Source organism: Henckelia pumila, chromosome 1 (genome assembly GCF_033568475.1).
Source record: "Henckelia pumila isolate YLH828 chromosome 1, ASM3356847v2, whole genome shotgun sequence".
Taxonomy (NCBI): Eukaryota; Viridiplantae; Streptophyta; class Magnoliopsida; order Lamiales; family Gesneriaceae; genus Henckelia; species Henckelia pumila.
This window is the reverse complement of record NC_133120.1, coordinates 50,162,527-50,177,722: the sequence shown is the minus strand read 5'-3', so window position 1 is coordinate 50,177,722 and position 15,196 is coordinate 50,162,527. Positions and strand designations below refer to the sequence as shown.

Here is a 15,196-nt window from a genome sequence, read left to right as displayed (position 1 = left end):
ACATCACCTCCTTGATGAACTTTGCGTAGTTTGTTATTTGCTCCAAAGCATCAGCAAAAGGGATGTTGATATGAATCTTCTTAAAAATCTCCAAGAATTTGGATAACTTCTCATCAAGTGTCTTCTTCTTGAACCTTTGGGGATATGAAAGTGGAGGCTTGTACATCGGTTTTGGCTCAAGTTCAATCTCCTTCTCCTCAACAGCAGCTTTTTCAATCCTTTTAGATGGCTGGCACTCATGATTGCCTTATTCATTACCTACCTGTTTCCTACTCCTCAACATGATAGCATTACATTGCTCCTTCGGAGTTACCTCTGTGTTGCTTGGAAACTGGCATCTGTTATTATCTTTTAGGGCATTCGCCAACTGTCCAATTCTAGTCTCCATAGATTGCAGCACAACGCCCATATTGGCCACATGCGTCTCCAAGCTAACAAGGCGAGTCTCAGTCCTTGCCATCCTCTTACTCGATTTCTGCACAAATGTACTAACAACATCCTCCAAAGACGGCTTACCCTCACCCTTATTTATAATGAACCCCGGAGGATTCAACACATTATTATTGTTAGCATAAAAAAATTTCATGATTTTGCAAACTAGGGTGATAAGTATTTGGAACAGGCTCTGTAGCTTCCATAACCACTTTGATTTATGTACTGCACTTGTTCAAAATGATGAGATTCGTCCATAGCACCCGGCACAACTGCTGGTTCTTCAACACTCACTTTATTCAACGCAGCTACCTGTGTAGTCAGTTCATAAGTGCATTTTGTATGCATTAAATTGTGACGTTTTTATGTTTATTATGCATGTGTTCTTGTTATTTTTATTCGTGTTTTCGTGCATTTTAGCTTCACATTATTCCCTTGGTTTATTTACAAGACATAGAGGGAAACTTGCATTTTACGTGAAGAGATGATGCTCCTATATGCATGAAGGAATGACAAGTTGTGCCAATGAACAAGAATGAAGAGGAGAAGCAGCCGTGAGGAAATAAGAAAGGAGTGTGCTTCTGCGCAAGAAGATGGAGCAGTTGCGTGAGCTGAGAATTGTGATGAACCATGCATCTGCGTGGGCAAATCTCACATCTGTGCATGAGACCTGTACGCGGAAGAATGAAGATGAGAAGCGTGATTGCGCTGAAGAGGAAGCACCAAGCTGAGATGTTGGGAGATTGGAGGATGCGCAATCGTGTAAGGAGGGGAAAAGTTAGCGCATGGTGTTCATTGCATGATGATGCGCTATCGCGCATAGAGAGGGGCGCATGATGAAGGGCGATCGCGCAAGGTGGAGAGCAATCGCGCATGGTTGGCCTGTGCATTATGTTTCTCAAGGCAGACAATCACTCGCTCGAGCGCACTTTGTGCTTGCTTGAGCGAGCCGCACGATCAGAGTTTTTATTTTTGAAAATTCTTGCTCGGGAAGGATATTATCTTTTGGTGATCCTTGGACACATAAATACAAATTTATTCATCAGTTTAAGGGGGAAAATCGTTCAAGAACACAGACAAGAGAAAGCGGCTACTACCTACTTGGGAGAGAAGATTTTTCTTTTCTTTTCTTCTTCTTTTCTTATTTTTATTTTTAGTTCATGATTAAAAACTTTGTTTGAATCATGATTTTGTTTATTGAGTAGTCTTTCTTTTCGTTCAAGGCCACGTAATTGGGTCAGACAAATTTATGTTGAAAACTTGGATGTTTGTTTGGGATTGTTCAGACTTGATTTTATTTTATTGATTGTCAGATTTATATTTTTCTTGTGAATAGCCAGATCAATTGTTTGCTTGCATGTTAATCAATTCCAAGTCGACAATGGAGGTATTGATTTTGATCACTTTGATAATCAACACATGGTAAAATCGACTAGAAATAAAATTCGGTTTCAGTGTGCGGTTTAGGTGTTTACTGAATTTTCACAAATATTTAATGCATTCAAATTTGATTAGAATTAAAAAAGATTAATCCGTCAATATTTGAATAGGTTTTATTGTTCTAAAAATAGACCTTTGAACAATTTAGTAGAATTCCTATAATTTAAGATTGAATCTGAGTCCTGAATTGACTACATGTTACATAATTTGTCTGGTACCTACGTGTGTCCTTGATCGAACTTTTCTCATATTTGAATTTAATCCAATTTTCTTGCGGCGTTTTAGTTAATTTAATTTTATTTACAAATTTATTTAATAGTTTAAAATCTGAAATTGCTCTTATTCACTAGCCTAGATTAAGTAGAAATAAATATATTTTGGTAGTTTCAAAATAACAGTCCCTGTGGGTTCGACATCTGGACCTTTGTCCACTTTACTATTACTTGACCTCGTGCGCATATCAGTAGATTTTTAATCAAACCGATTTAAGCGGTCAAGTTTTTGGCGCCGTTGCCGGGGATGGTTAGTGATATCAAAATTTTTATTTCACTTGAGACTAGATTTTTATTTTTATTTTTTATTTTTAAAATCCTGAACCTTTTCCTCTATCTTTGATTTTTGGGTACTTTTTGCTTGTGCATGCATAGCAATAGGCACTCCAATGATCTTCTACCACTTTATTTGGAGATCTAGCGCACACTGAGCAGAATTCGGAAAGCTAGAAGAGCTATTAATTTAGCACTTGAATCAGAATATGAGGAAGAGATGGCAGATGAAGTTGACAATCACACGGTTCTGGATCTAATTCGCCCACCTGTTGCTAGATATGGATCTAGCATAGTTCGTCCTACTGTAGAGGCAAACAGTTTTGAGCTGAAGCCTTCTATCATTCAGATGATCCACTTTCAGGCACGGTTTGGGGGCACTTTTCAGGAGGATCCTTACGCTCATCTGGAGCATTTTCTGTCAATATGCGACATATTTAAGTTCAATGGGGTAACCTCTGATGCAGTGAGACTGCGGTTATGCCCATTTTCTCTGCAGGGGGATGCACTTGAGTGGCTAGATGATCTGCCTACCGGTTCTGTCACTACCTAGAATGAGCTTGTTCAAACTTTTTTGAACAAGTGTTTTCTGCCTACGAAGATGGCAAAGTTATTTTTTGATATTATTTCTTACATGCAAAAGGAGGGAGAGTCCTTACATGCAGCATGGACCAGATTTAAGAAGATTTTGAGGATGTGTCCTCAACATAATCTTACTCAGAGCCAGCAGATGCAGACATTCTATAATGGAGCCGATCCATCAGTGCGTTCTATGCTGGATGCTATAGCCAGTGGAAGTCTATTCAGGAAGACACCGACAGAGGCATAGGAGATCACTGGTAATTTGGCAGAAAGTAATATTGGGTGGCCGGATGTGAAGAAAGAGAAGCAGGCTGAAGTTCTAGAGGTCGATGCTTTAATGGTCCTGAATGCAAAGATTGATGCTCTGACACACCAAGTGACACTTATGAAAACATTGCCAGTGAATCAAATACAAGGGAATCTTCAAGAAGAACAATAGTTGTTTGAGGTGGAGGCGGCTAATTTTGCAGGAAACCAAGGACAGCAGTCATACAACTCATACAACAACACCTACAATCAGAACTGGCAGAGTCAACCTAAGAAAGAGGTGCAGAAGCCAAGCTTTGAGGAGATAATGATGATGTACGTGGCTGGTACAGAAGCTCGGCTACAGAGTCAAGAACATATGCTGCAGAAGTTGGAGACTCAGATGGCTCATATAGCAACCCAACTGTCTACTCGTCCTACTGGAGCTTTTCCAAGCAACACTGAACCAAATCCCAAAGGCGTGAATGCTATCATGGTCGTGACTCGATCACAGTCTGAAAACCCTGAGCAACAGAGGGACGAAGAGACGAGTATGGAAGGGCCGAAGAGGTCAGAAGTAAAGAAGGATGCGCGTGCTGAAAATTGTTCCACGGTAGGTAGGAAAGGTAAGAATTAAAAATTTGAGGTTAATGATGATGTTGATATTTCTACTTTACCTTTTCCTCAAAGAGCTAAGAAGTTACTATTTGATCATCAATTTAAAAAGTTTCTTGAAATTTTCAAGAAGCTGCACATTAACATACCTTTTGCAGATGCATTAGCTCACATGCCAAATTATTCCAGATTTCTGAAGGATTTACTGAGGAATAAAAAGAAGTTGAATGATGTGCCGCAAGTCACAATTAATGAGGAATGCTCAGCGGTGCTGAAAATTAAGCTTCCAACCAAATCTCAAGATCCAAGGAGATTTTCTATACCTTGCCAAATTGGAAATTTATCATTGAAGAATATTTTGTGTGATTTAGGATCGAGCATAAATTTGATGCCCTATTCACTTGCTCAAAAATTAGGTATAGAAAATATTGAACCTACCTCTATCCCTCTTAAATTTGTTGATGGATCTGTTAAATACCCAAGAGGAGTGGTGGAGAATATTTTAGTCAAGATAGACAAATTTTTTTATCTTGTAGATTTTGTTATTCTTGACATGAATGAAGATTGCGAGGTCCCTCTGATTCTAGGGCGTCCATTTCTTGCTGCTAGTAGGGCCTTAGTGGATGTTGAAAATGAAGAGTTAGTGTTGAGATTGAATAATGAGCAAGTCGTGTTTACTATGATTAAGTCGGATAGCGATAGCTCAAATTTAAAATCTTGCTCTGATGTCAATTTTATTGATGTGATTCATGATGTTGGGGAATGTCAGCAGATTCAGTTCTCCGTAGGAATTTGTCCCTTGCAAAATCTCTATAGCGGTGAAGCATGCAGTTGTAGGATTGATCTGAGTTTTTTCAAGATGATGGATAAACCACCTTGAATGTCGCCACTCAAGAGAGAAATATAGTCGGGCTATAGAATATAAATTTAGCGCTGACTGGGAGGCAACCCAGTTTTCTTTCCTTTGCTCTTTAGTTTCATTTTTAGTTTTTGTTTATTTATATTTTATTTTTGTTATTTCCCATGCCAGCTTGTTGTGAATGCCGAATCACCCAGTCTGCTATTATCACCTTAAAAGATGTCGCTGCTAGAGTGTGAAGAGGAAGAGAACGATGGAGATGCCAACGAATTACAAATTGAGTTTCAGTTTTCAGTTTCATTCTGTTTTTGTTGTTCATCTTGAATTTGTTCTTTGTTTGTGCATACTGTTTGTGTTTCTAGAGCATTGAGGGCAATGTTTTGGATAAGTATGGGGGGTAGATTAATTTTGTTTGTTTTGTTGTTTTGCATTCATTCGGTTTAGTTTATTGCATATAGTTTGTATTCATGCATCTCATTGTGTTTTTGTTATGTGAATAAGTATAATGATGAATGTTGGCCGATGATGATATGGTTGAAAAAAAAATTTTTGTTTTGTAAAAATGTTGCTTTTGATTGAACATGAGAAGCTGTTGGTTGAATCGTGAATTATTTTAAGCACGCATGTTAGACTGGTATAGTGTAGCGGTGTAATTGATGAAGTTCGTGTTTGCTTGACCATTGCACGACAATAGATGTTTGTTGATCATGATAGTGTCTTTGGATTCCTGATGATTTTATGACGTGTATGATCTTGGGCGCACCTCAAAATTTTTACCAAAATTCATTGAAAAAAAAAATTTAAGTTAACTCCATCCGGGTTACGAGCAAGGGATTGAAATCCTAATTCTATATTCTTGACTAAGTATGCGGATTTCATGGGTTTAAAAAAAATTGAAAATTTAAAATAACAATTCCATCTGGACTTGAAAAATGATTGAAATTCTAATCAATTTTCCATAGCTAAGTTTGCGGGCTAAATGGGATTAGCTCCATTTGGATTATAGACGAGGGGATTGAAATTCGAATCCTATCTTAGTTATAGCTAATTTTGCGGGTAATTATTGGGGCTTAAAAAATAAACTGGGTGCAAAATCCGGAGGTACGTAATTAATCTCAAGAAAGTGCATGTTTTTGTTAGCGATTGTTGGGATAAAACAGTGCTGGATTGTGACACTTGCACTGAATTTTCATAGGTCGCTAAGAATTTTTAGGAAAGATTCATTTGAAGTGCATGAAACTGGAAAGACATGGCACACACACACGTTTATTTTTATTCTGACATTGTATTGTGGACAATCAGAAGTGTGTGGTTTTTCGTTGTTGAAGTTGAAACGTGTCGGAGGCTATGTTGTTCATGATTCATTCATACTTATGTCGTTGTTTGCATTTTGTTTTTGGATATCTTGCTTGAGGGCGAACAAGGTTTAAGTATGAGGATGTTGATAAGTTCATTTTGTATGCATTAAATTGTGATATTTTTATGTTTATTATGCATGTGTTCTTGTTATTTTTATTTGAGTTTTTGTGAATTTTAGCTTCACATTATTCCCTTGGTTTATTTACAGGACATAGAAGGAAACTTGAATTTTAGGTGAGAGATGATGCTCCTATGTGAGTGAAGGAATGGCAAGCTGTGCCAATGAACAAGAATGAAGAGGAGAAGCAGCCGTGAGGAAATAAGGAAGGAGTGTGCTTCTGCGCAAGAATATGGAGCAGATGCGTAAGCTTGAGGAACCATGCATTTGCATGGGCAAATCTCGCATCTGCGCATGAGACATGTACGCAGAAGAATGAAGATGAGAAGCGCGATTGCGCTGAAGAGGAAGCACCAAGCTGTGCTGTTGGGAGATTGGAGGATGCGCGATCGCGCAAAGAGGGGAAAAGTTAGCGCATGGTGTTCAGCGCATGATGATGCGCTATCGTGCATAGAGATGGGTGCATGATGAAGGGCAATCGCGCAAGGTGGAGAGCAATCGTGCATGGTTGGCATGTGCATTATGTTTCTCGAGGCAGACAATCACTCGCTCAAGCGCACTTTGTGCTCGCTCGAGCGAGAAATACTGGAATTAAAATCTTTGGAACAGAGAATCACTCGCTCGAGCGCACTTTGTGCTCGCTCGAGCGAGCCGCGCGATCAGAGTTTTTTTTTTTTGAAATTCTTGCTCGGGAAAGATATTATCTTTTGGTGATCCTTGGACACATAAATACCGATTTATTCATCAGATTTAGGGGGGAAATCGTTCGAGAACGCAGACAAGAGAGAGCGGCTACTACCTGCTTGGGAGAGAAGATTTTTCTTTTCTTCTTCTTTTCTTATTTTTATTTTTATCTCATGATTAAAAACATTGTTTGAATCATGATTTTGTTTATTGAGTATTCTTTCTTTTTGATCAAGGCCACGTGATTGGGCCAGACAAATTTATGTAGAAAACTTGGATGTTTGTTTGGGATTGTTCAGACTTGATTTTATTTTATTGATTGTCAGATTTATATTTTTCTTGTGAATAGCCTGATCAACTGATCGATTCCAAGTCGACAGAGGAGGTATTGATTTTGATCACTTTGATAATCAACACATGGTAAAATCGACTAGAAATAAAATTCGATTTCAGTGTGCGGTTTAGGTGTTTACTGAATTTTCACAAATATTTAATGCTTTCAAATTTGATTAGAATTACAAAAGATTAATCCGTCAATATTTGAATAGGTTTTATTGTTCTAGAAATAGACCTTTGAACAATTTAGGAGAATTTCTATAATTTAAGATTAAATCTGAGTCCTGAATCGACTACATGTTACATAATTTATCTGGTACCTACGTGTGTCCTTGATCGAACTTTTCTCATATTTGAATTTAATCCAATTTTCTTGCGGCATTTTAGTTAATTTAATTTTATTTGCAAATTTATTTAATAGTTTAAAATCTGAAATTGCTCTTATTCACTAGCCTAGATTAAGTAGAAATAAATATATTTTGGTATTTGCAAAATAACAGTCCCTGTGGGTTCGACATCTGGACCTTTGTCCACTTTACTATTACTTGACCTGGTGCGCTTGCCAGTAGATTTTTAATCAAACCAATTTAAGCGGTCAAGTTTTTGGCGCCGTTGCCGGGGTCTGTTAGTGATATCAAAATTTTTATTTCACTTGAGACTAGATTTTTATTTTTATTTTTTATTTTTAAAATCATGAACCTTTTCCTCTATCTTTGATTTTTGGGTACATTTTTCTTGTGCATGCATAGCAATAGGCACTCCAATGATCTTTTACCACTTTATTTGGAGATCGAGCGCACACTGAGCAGAATTCGGAAAGCTAGAAGAGCTATTAATTTAGCACTTGAATCAGAATCTGAGGAAGAGATGGCAGATGAAGTTGACAATCACATGGTTTTGGATCTAATTCGCCCACATGTTGCTAGATATGGATCTAGCATAGTTCGTCCTGCTGTAGAGGCGAACAGTTTTGAGCTGAAGCCTTCTATCATTCAGATGATCCACCTTCAGGCACGGTTTGGGGGCACTTCTCAGGAGGATCCTTACGCTCATCTGGAGCATTTTCTGTCAATCTGCGACACATTTAAGTTTAATGGGGTAACCTCTGATGCAGTGAGACTGCGGTTATGCCCATTTTCTCTGCAGGGGGATGCACTTGAGTGGCTAGATAATCTGCCTACCGGTTCTGTCACTACCTGGACTGAGCTTGTTCTAACTTTTTGAAAAAGTGTTTTCCTCCTCGAAGATGGCAAAGTTATTTTTTGATATTATTTCTTACAGGGAAAAGGAGGGAGAGTCCTTACATGCAGCATGGACTAGATTTAAAAAGATGTTGAGGATGTGTCCTCAGCATAATCTCACTCAGAGCCAGCAGACGCAGACATTCTAAAATGAAGCCGATCCATCAGTGCATTCTTTGCTGGATGTTGCAGCCAGTGAAAGTCTATTCAGGAAGACACCGGCAGAGGCATGAGAGATCATTGGTAATATGGCAGAAAGTCATATTGGGTGGCTGGATATGAAGAAAGAGAAGTAGGCTGGAGTTCTAGAGGTCGATGCTTAAATGGTCCTGAATGCAAAGATTGATGCTTTGACACACCAAATGGCACTTATGAAAACAGCGCCAATGAATCAAATACAAGGGAATCTGCAAGAAGAACAACAGTTGTTTGAGGTGGACGCGGCTAATTTTGCAGGAAACCAAGGACGACAGTCATACAACTCATACAACAACACCTACAATCAGAACTGGCAGAGTCAACCTAAGCAAGAGGTGCAGAAGCCGAGCTTTGAGGAGATAATGATGAAGTACATGGCTGGTACAGAAGCTCGGCTATAGAATCGAGAACCTATGCTGCAGAAGTTGGAGACTCAGATGGCTCAAATAGCAATCCAACTGTCTACTCGTCCTACTGGAGCTTTTCCAAGAAACACTGAACCAAATCCCAGAGGCGTGAATGCTATCATGGTCGTGACTCGAGCACAGTCTGAAAACCCCAAGCAACAGAGGGACAAATAGACAAGTATGGAAGGGCCGAAGAGTTCAAAAGTAAAGAAGGATGCGTGTGCTGAAAATTCTTCCATGGTAGATAAGAAAGGTAAGAATTCAAAATTTGAGGTTAATGATATTGTTGATATTTCTACTTTACCTTTTCCTGAAAGAGCTAAGCAGTTACTATTTGATCATCAATTTAAAAAGTTTCTTGAAATTTTCAAGAAGCTGCATATTAACATACCTTTTGCAGATGCATTAGCTCACATGCCAAATTATGTCAGATTTATGAAGGATTTACTGAGGAATAAAAAGAAGTTGAATGATGTGACGCAAGTCACAATTAATGAGGAATGCTCGGCGATGCTGAAAATTAAGCTTCCAACCAAATCTCAAGATCCAGGAAATTTTCTATACCTTGCCAAATTGGAAATTTATCATTGAAGAATGTTTTGTGTGATTTAGGATCGAGCATAAATTTGATGCCCTATTCACTTGCTCGAAAATTAGGTATAGAAAATATTGAACCTACCTCTATCTCTCTTAAATTTGCTGATGGATCTGTTAAATACCCAAGATGACTGGTGGAGAATATTTTAAACAAGATAGAAAAAAAAATTTATCCTGTAAATTTTGTTATTCTTGACATGAATGAATATTGCGAGGTCCCTCTGATTCTAGGGCGTCCATTTTTTGCTTCTAGTAGGGACTCAGTGGAAGTTGAAAAGGGAGAGTTAGTGTTGAGATTGAATAATGAGCAAGTCGTGTTTACTATGATTAAGTCGGCTAGCAATAGCTCAAATTTAAAATCTTGCTCTGATGTCAATTTTATTGATGTGATTCATGATGTCGGGGAATGTCAGCAGGTTCAGTTCTCCAAAGGAATTTGTCCCTTGCAAAATCTCTATAGCGGTGAAGCATGCAGTTGTAGGATTGATCTGAGTTTTTCCAAGATGGTGGATAAACCACCTTGAATGTCGCCACTCAAGAGAGAAATATAGTCGGGCTATAGACTATAAATTTAGCGCTGACTGGGAGGCAACCCAGTTTTCTTTCCTTTGCTCTTTAGTTTCATTTTTGGTTTTTGTTTATTTATATTTTATTTTTGTTCTTTCCCATGCCAGCTTGTTGTGAATGCCGAATCACCCAGTCTACTATTATCACCCTAAAATATGTCGTTGCTAGAGTGTGAAGAGGAAGAGAACGATGGAGATGCCAATGAATTAACAAGGGGAGTTTCAGTTTTCAGTTTCATTCTGTTTTTGTTGTTCATCTAGCATTTGTTCTTTGTTTGTGCATACTGTTTGTGTTTATAAAGCATTGAGGGCAATGCTTTGGATAAGTATGGGGGGTAGATTAGTTTTGTTTGTTTTGTTGTTTTGCATTCATTTGGTATAGTTCATTGCATATAGTTCGTATTCATGCATCTAATTGTGTTTTTGTTATGTGAATAAGTATAATGATGAATGTTGGACGATGATGATATATTTGAAAAAAAAATTTGGTTTTGTAAAAATGTTACTTTTGATTGAACATGAGAAGCTGTTGGTTGAATCGTGAATCATTTTAAGCACGCATGTTAGACTGATGTAGTGTAGCGATGTAATTGATGAAGTTCGTGGTTGCTTGACCATTGCACGACAATAGATGTTTGTTGATCATGACAGTGTCTTTTCACGAGTTGATAAAGCTCTTACTAATCTGAAATATAATGATTATAACCAAGAAACATCAGTTATGACAATATGAGATACTCAACTCAATCATAGGACACCGAAACAGCCTCAAATCATAAATTGATGGCGTGGCGATTGAAAATCGATAACCGACAAAACATCGAAACCATTCTATCATTCATACAACTTCATATACATGATATACCGCTAAATAACATCAAAACCCAGCAACATCAGATGCCTAACTTTCAAAACATTTGCTGGAAACATATTAAACTCATATGACGCTCTTTCTTCGATTCGGTTTTGCTACGATACAATACATAATCTCAAGAACATGCATACATAAATGAATTCTGATCTCCAACATCTATCAATATTCAAAACATGCTGAAACACAAAGATACTTAAATCAAATATCAAATCGAACCCGTTGTTCTAAGGATCACAACGTTATTTTCAGAATTCAATTCGGACAATCGGATCAAAAGATACGAGGTTTTTAAATATCAAAATCAAATGAAAAGAAGGAGATCTCGGTTTTTCTCTGAAGAAGTCTGAATGAAGTAGTTACTTACACGTGAAGGTGGATGACTAATCAATTCAGATTTAGATAAATTCAAGACAAATTGTATTTTAGTCCCTCAATTCTTTAGTATTTGCAATTTGGTCCTTGGCCCTTATTTTAATTCAATTTCAATCATAAATAATTTAAGAATATTACAATTTAAATCTAAACTCTAAAAATTCTCAAATTCAATATTTTTGGATTAAAATTAAATAATCTCGAATTAAATCAATTAATCTCGGGCCTTACATTTCTCCCCCACTAGAAATTACAACATGCAAACATCAATATTCGATAACCAAAGTCGACTTATTTAATACAACAAGACAACGAAGTTCGATATCTAAACATGTTCCAACATAACTAGGTATACATGCTGATACAACTTCTAAACCGAGTCCCACTCTATCTTCACATCCCCACTATCCATGCGATCTCTGACTTGGTCCTGCCCCACCTGTTGCCAAGCACACATACAAAGACAAGACAACATCCGGATAATCCGGTGAGAATAACATTCCCAGTATAAGTAACAAACATGCAATATCATTCAATATATCAACTAACGATATAAAATCTCAAGCATGATACACAAATCTTAGTCATGTACTTCAAGAAGGAGTCTAAAATGAAATGCATGACTTTAAAATCTGGGATTATCAAGTTTGGATAATCAAAAGGTAAAAAACTCTTCTCTTCTCCTATTGGGATCCCGAGGATGAACTATCACACAAATCAAACCTACTCTACACTCGGGGTGGATAGTGTATAATTCAATCCCCTAGACTATGAAGCAACGATAGAGGGTTAAGTCGGTCGTTGCAGTAAATCGCCTGCCAATGCCCCCTAATATAATTCTCAGATCGTCTAACTCAAAATGAACGAATTAATTGGCTCAATATGAATGCAATGCAAATCATAACTCAATCAACTCAATTAATCAATCAAATCAATTAACATGCAAGTATATGATTTCTCCAGAACACTCGAATCAAGTCGGATTCGAGATATACATTCCATTCCACTCTAAGTTGTCTTATACCTCTTCTCAAGATGTCGATGCTCCAAACCTGGAAACAACAACAATAAACTCATTCAGATACTCCCTCGAATCTACTTCATAGATAAGAATTCGATACTATACCGGCTCTAATCTTCAGAACGATCTAACTTCTGCACCCTCGCAACTCAACAGCCTTCAAAAAATCTGAAAAATAAGTAACAAAGGCTCGAGATTAACATACAACTCGATCGAATACTCGGCTCAACAATTCAAACCGATTGACAATCCAAAACTCAAACCGGCAGCATAACGGCTGTATCCTGATCAAACCGGAAACACAAACAACAGTATAATATCGATACCAACTCATAGCAATGCTAATACAACCATAAGGGTTTAAACCCAACAAATCTCAAAACTCAAATTTAGAATAAACTTCCAAAATTTCTAACAATTCCGAACGACGTCCTATTTCAAAATCAAGGACATTTTGCATCATCCTCCATACCTAACACCACAAAATTCACTGGAAAAATAAATTTGTCAATTTTTACTAGAACGTCCTCGATAATTCCAAGTGGATATGCGAGAGATCTATCGGCTAGCTGCAATGCGATTGTCGTGGGCTTCACCTCGCCAGGTCCTAAACTCCTGAAAACAGATAATGACATTAAATTAATGCTAGCTCCTAAATCACAAAGTGCTTTATTAAAATTATAAGAACCAATAGTGCAAGGAATTTAAGAATTATTTTCCACTTTTCAATGATATGGCTTTATAGTGTTCTAATGGATTCACCTCAGTATTACTCGGGAACTGACCTTTGTTTTGATCTTCCAGTGCATTTGCCAGCTGCGCAATCTGTGTCTTCAAGATTTCATCGTGGCACCCATATTGCTCATATGCATCTCCAAGATATCAAGACGAGATTACGTCATTGCCATTCATTTTCCAGACTCCTCAACAAAAGTACTGACCACGTCCTCCAAAGATGGCCTACCTTCTCCCTTATTTGTATGAAATCCCGGAGGGATTTAATACATTCTTGTTATTTGCATAAATTTTTTTTTCTTTGTTACGCAAATCAGGATTATAAGAGAATTTAGAAAAGGGTTACCTCGATATCCTCCATAGCCTTTAGTTTTAATGTATTGGGCCTCGTCAGGGGTGTTTGCCTCTGCAATAGTTACAGCCTTACCTTTAGAATTTCTAGTGCTCATAGCCGCTATCTGTGCAATCAATACCGAGACTTGAGCAGATAAAGAAGTGTGAGGATCCACTGCATAAACTCGGGCTGATTTTTGGATTCCAGCTCATTCAGCCAGCCAATGAAAGCTGTTGATAGTCATTTGATCCAGCATCTCATATGCCTAAGCAGGATCCTTTGCAAATATTGCACCTCCAGCTGCTGAATCCAAAAACATTCTTGTAGGCGCATTCAGACCATCATAAAAAATTTCAATATGCTCCCAATCTTCAAATTTATGATTTGGACACCATCTCAGAAAATCCTTGAAACGCTCCCATGTCTTGTACAACTGTTCAAAATCATGCTATCGAAATGTGCTAATCTCAATCTTCAGTTGAGTAGACTTAGCAGGTTGAAAATATTTGGCAAGAAACTTCACTGCCATGTCTTCCCAAGTAGTAATACTCCCAAGTGGTCATGATTGCAACCAACTCCTTGCCTGATCCCTGAGAGAAAACGAAAATAAACGCAGTTTAATAATATCCTCAAAAACTTCATTCATTTTTACCGTATCTGTAATCTCCAAAAATGTCCATAGATGCAGACGAGTATCAGCAGTAGCATTTCCATTGAACTGGTTTTGCTGAACCATGTTGATGATTGCAAGCTTAATGTAACACCCGGTATTTTTTTTAAATACGTAAATCCGCATGCATAATTAGGGAATTTAATTATTTAAATTTTAGATTTATGGGTTAAATAATTATGTGAATTATTTGTGCATGATTTAATTGATTTTTAAGCATTTAACCTATAATTAGTGATTTTTATGATTTTTAGTATTTTAATTATTTTATCGCGTAGACGGGACCGTGGACGGACGAGATGACAACTTTCTAGCCAATTTAATTCATGAGCCTTTTAAGAGCCCAAAAATATTATTTTGAGTTTTATTTCCTAAAAATTTTTAGTATTTAATTTTATATAATTTTAGGAGTCCGTTTTTATTCAAAATAAGCCAAAATAATGACTTTTTAGCACTTTTAAAATTCCCTTAATTGTATATTTCGGGATTTTAATGTTAGAATCAAATTTTAATTCTTAATTGGAGTTTTTAAGTTATATATTTTATATATTAAAATCCTTATTAATATATTTAATTTCCTAAAAACCTATTTTTAATTAAAAACCTTACCCTAAGCCTACCCAACCCCACGTTTCAAAGCCTCAGCCGCCACACCCCCTCCTCCTTCGTCTTCTGCAGCAGACTTCGGCCATAGCTCAATTTTCTTTAAGCTTCCAAGTTGTTGATCATCGTCCCGTCGTCCCGGAATCATCCCACGCGCCTTTATCTCTTCAATTTCGGTGCAAGGCATGTGTTTCTTCCAAGTTTTGTACCTATCAGATATCATTATGTGTGTGTTGTGTAGGCATCAATTTGTTTAAAGAAATTTCAGAAAACTCGATCGGTTTTTTTGTTGGTTGATGCTTGTGTATGTGATTTTCATTCAACTCACGATTTTTCTGGTCATGGCTCGTTCTAGCTGCTGG

At 37.3% G+C, this 15,196-nt stretch overlaps 1 protein-coding gene and 1 non-coding gene across 2 annotated transcripts; both read left to right on the top strand.

Moving 5' to 3' along the window:
- Nucleotides 1-2,637: 2,637 nt before the first annotated feature.
- LOC140862319 (uncharacterized) lies at nt 2,638-4,740 on the top strand. Its single transcript, XM_073265335.1, has 3 exons — nt 2,638-2,953; nt 3,470-3,871; nt 4,019-4,740. Exons 1-3 carry the CDS (start codon nt 2,638-2,640, stop codon nt 4,738-4,740), a joined length of 1,440 nt encoding a protein of 479 aa, XP_073121436.1.
- A 9,195-nt stretch (nt 4,741-13,935) lies between these two features.
- Nucleotides 13,936-14,041, top strand: LOC140876922 (small nucleolar RNA R71). The gene has a single exon (XR_012149149.1). It is a non-coding gene; the product is annotated as a small nucleolar RNA R71 (small nucleolar RNA).
- Nucleotides 14,042-15,196: the final 1,155 nt, after the last annotated feature.

Excerpts from the sequence above, each read along its gene's own strand:
- LOC140862319 (XM_073265335.1), top strand. The coding sequence starts at position 2,638 with ATGGCAGATGAAGTTGACAATCACACGGTTCTGGATCTAATTCGCCCA. Across the intron at positions 2,954-3,469 it reads GCTAGATGATCTGCCTACCG|GAAACCAAGGACAGCAGTCA; the intron begins GTTCTGTCACTA and ends CTAATTTTGCAG. Across the intron at positions 3,872-4,018 it reads TTCCACGGTAGGTAGGAAAG|ATGCATTAGCTCACATGCCA; the intron begins GTAAGAATTAAA and ends TACCTTTTGCAG.